The 2,500-nt window shown below is 52.2% G+C and overlaps 1 protein-coding gene across 2 annotated transcripts in view; it reads left to right on the forward strand.

The window, feature by feature from the left end:
* Positions 1 to 212: 212 nt before the first annotated feature.
* The window catches only part of LOC125950487 (THO complex subunit 2), an 8,234-nt gene continuing 5,946 nt past the window's right edge, over positions 213 to 2,500 (forward strand). Inside the window, exons 1-5 of one of the 2 annotated variants that reach the window (XM_049678521.1) lie at positions 213 to 481; positions 896 to 1,061; positions 1,136 to 1,395; positions 1,465 to 1,849; positions 1,937 to 2,500. The exon at positions 1,937 to 2,500 is cut by the window's right edge and continues 345 nt beyond it. In XM_049678521.1, the coding sequence (XP_049534478.1) occupies positions 429 to 481; positions 896 to 1,061; positions 1,136 to 1,395; positions 1,465 to 1,849; positions 1,937 to 2,500 (1,428 nt within the window). In that variant the 5' untranslated portion in view covers positions 213 to 428. The remainder of the gene's footprint in view (positions 482 to 895; positions 1,062 to 1,135; positions 1,396 to 1,464; positions 1,850 to 1,936) is intronic. The other variant, XM_049678522.1, reaches the window with a different exon arrangement.

Here is a 2,500-nt window from a genome sequence, read left to right on the forward strand (position 1 = left end):
AATGCTTGGAATCGTTAAGAAGGGTTTTTTGGAGAATAAAATATTAAAATATATTGCCTGCGGCAAAAAATGCAACAGCTCACTCATTACAGTGAGTCTTTTTGAGCTGACCGTCTCACTATAGAAATGGACAAGGTGTCGCGATTGTTGTCGCAAGCTATGTGGACTAGCCCTGATGGCCGAATTAATTAACCAAAAGAAGCGGAATTAACAAAACCGAATCCATCCCTGCATCTCAATTCCGTGCTAGCTGATTTTTATCACCGTGGTGCCACCGATAATCAACCGAAAACAGACCCGGTGTGAAAACGTTGTGGCGTGTGTGTGCGTGAAAGCTGGTGACATCGGCCGACTACGATCTCGCAGCAGCACGAACGCACGCACCCCACAGCAGCCCTTCCCCGAGATTGTGGCGTAGCTCGCGCAAAATGTTCAACGCCGATATATGGAAGACGTGGGAACGCAGCGGAAAGGCGGAATTGTGAGTATTGACCTCCGGTGACGCCGTAATCTGTCCGTGTTGGAGGTGGACCAGATTTTCCCACGGTGGCACGGGCAGGACAACGCCGAGAAAAGCCTCTGTCCAGCGCCCCACGCGCGGTGTGTGTGTGTGCATCTGAAACGTCAAGTTTGCTGAAAACCTTTCGCGGAATTTCCGTTTTTCATCGTTTTCCCCGTAATTCCTATCCCAGAAACCGCGATTATTCGTCTTCAACCTTCTATCTGTCCATTTCCTCCCGCGCGCGTCCTTCTCTGCCGCATCTTTGGCCGCGCGCTCATACGCGTGTGTGTATGTGTGTGCCGCGACGTGTGTTTACAAGGCTACGGCGGGTGTTTTGCAAGATTGCCTAACTCATCATTACCTTCCCGATTGTTTTTCTGGCCCCAATCGTAGCTTGAAACAATGCAAAGTGCTCCTGAAGGACGATCAGCAGAGCCCGCTGTTTGCGAAAAACGATCGGAAGAACGGATTCTCTCGGGCAGTCTACGAACTGATCTCCCGTGGGATCCATGGCCAGCTGAAGAAGGAAAGCGTACTGCTGATGATCGGCGAGTTGGTGGTAAGTCTATCGCTTGTCCTGTTCTGTCGATTCATGCTCTTAATGACCGTTCTTGGTGTCTCTTCTTTCGGCAGAGCCTTCACAATGATGTTCCATCGATTCTTATGGACATCTACGGCATATTCGATGCGGAAACGGCAACGATCGCAGCCAGCGGTGATGCACCGACGAGCGATGAGCGTGCCATTTTCTGTTACATCGTCAAGGAAACGGATCGCTACGTGTCGGAGAAGCTGCTGAAGGAGCGGCTGGAGATCGACACCCTACAGGATGTCGGCACGACCAAGAATCGGAGCTTCTACACACGCTTCATTAAAGTGAAGACGAAGCTCTAGTAAGCAGATGGTGAAGTCTCATCTTTTCCCGCTCCCTAATCAAATGTCCATCTTCTGCCTCTCTGCAGCTATAAGCAGCGCCGGTTCAATCTGTTCCGTGAGGAGAGCGAAGGATACGCTAAGCTTATCACCGAGCTGAATCAGGAGTTTAGCCTCGGTACGATCACGGTGCAGGACATACTAGAGATAATCAAATCGTTGATCGGCTGTTTCAACCTCGATCCGAACCGCGTGCTGGACATCATCATCGAGTCGTTCGAAGCACGGCCAGAGCAGGATCGTATCTTCATTCCACTGCTGCAGGCGTACATCAACGATGGTAACATCATCTGTGAGGTGCTCGGCTACAAGTATCGCTACTTTGCCGACGTGCAAACGCCCGCATCGCTGTTCAAGGTGACGGCCCTGCTCTTGCAGCATGGTGTCATCAAGCTGGAAGACATTTACGCCTGGGTATGTGCTCACCATCCACCCCCAGGGGTTTGGTATTCATCTTCCTCATCTATTCACTCTCTACGTTCCATCCTTCCCTCCGGACAGCTCAATCCACCGGACAAATCGATCATTGCGGACTGGGAAGCGGAAATGGCGCAGGCGAAAGAGTACGTCCGCAAGCTGAACGTGATACTCACGAACAAGGACAAGGAGCAGGAGCAGGAACCGGAACTGGAGATGGCACCGGAGAAGAAGTACGGTCTTAATCAGAAGTGGGGCCTGTGCGAAGCGTTGCTGCTGATAGGCGACTGGACTACGGCGCAGCAGCTGATCCGTAAACTGCCAGATCAATCGGTGGTCGTGCACGAACCGATCGCACGGGCCCTCTGCCGATTGTTGCACATCATCATCGAGCCCGTCTATCGCCTCAAATGTGCACTGCCAGCGAATATCAAGGGACGCTCGGTGACCGCGGCCTACGGTACACTGAGCAAGCTAGCACCACCACCCGTTACCTCGCTGACCAAGCTACGAGTGCACGCCTTTCCCATGTTTATCACACTCGGACCATCGCTACATTTCGATCCGGTGCTGGTGTACAAACTGTTGCGCCTGATGCGCGTCATTCTGACCGACATGAATGTCGATCCGTTGAAACCGCCCGTACTG

The sequence above is a fragment of the Anopheles darlingi genome, chromosome 2, assembly GCF_943734745.1.
Source record: "Anopheles darlingi chromosome 2, idAnoDarlMG_H_01, whole genome shotgun sequence".
NCBI classification, from domain to species: domain Eukaryota; kingdom Metazoa; phylum Arthropoda; class Insecta; order Diptera; family Culicidae; genus Anopheles; species Anopheles darlingi.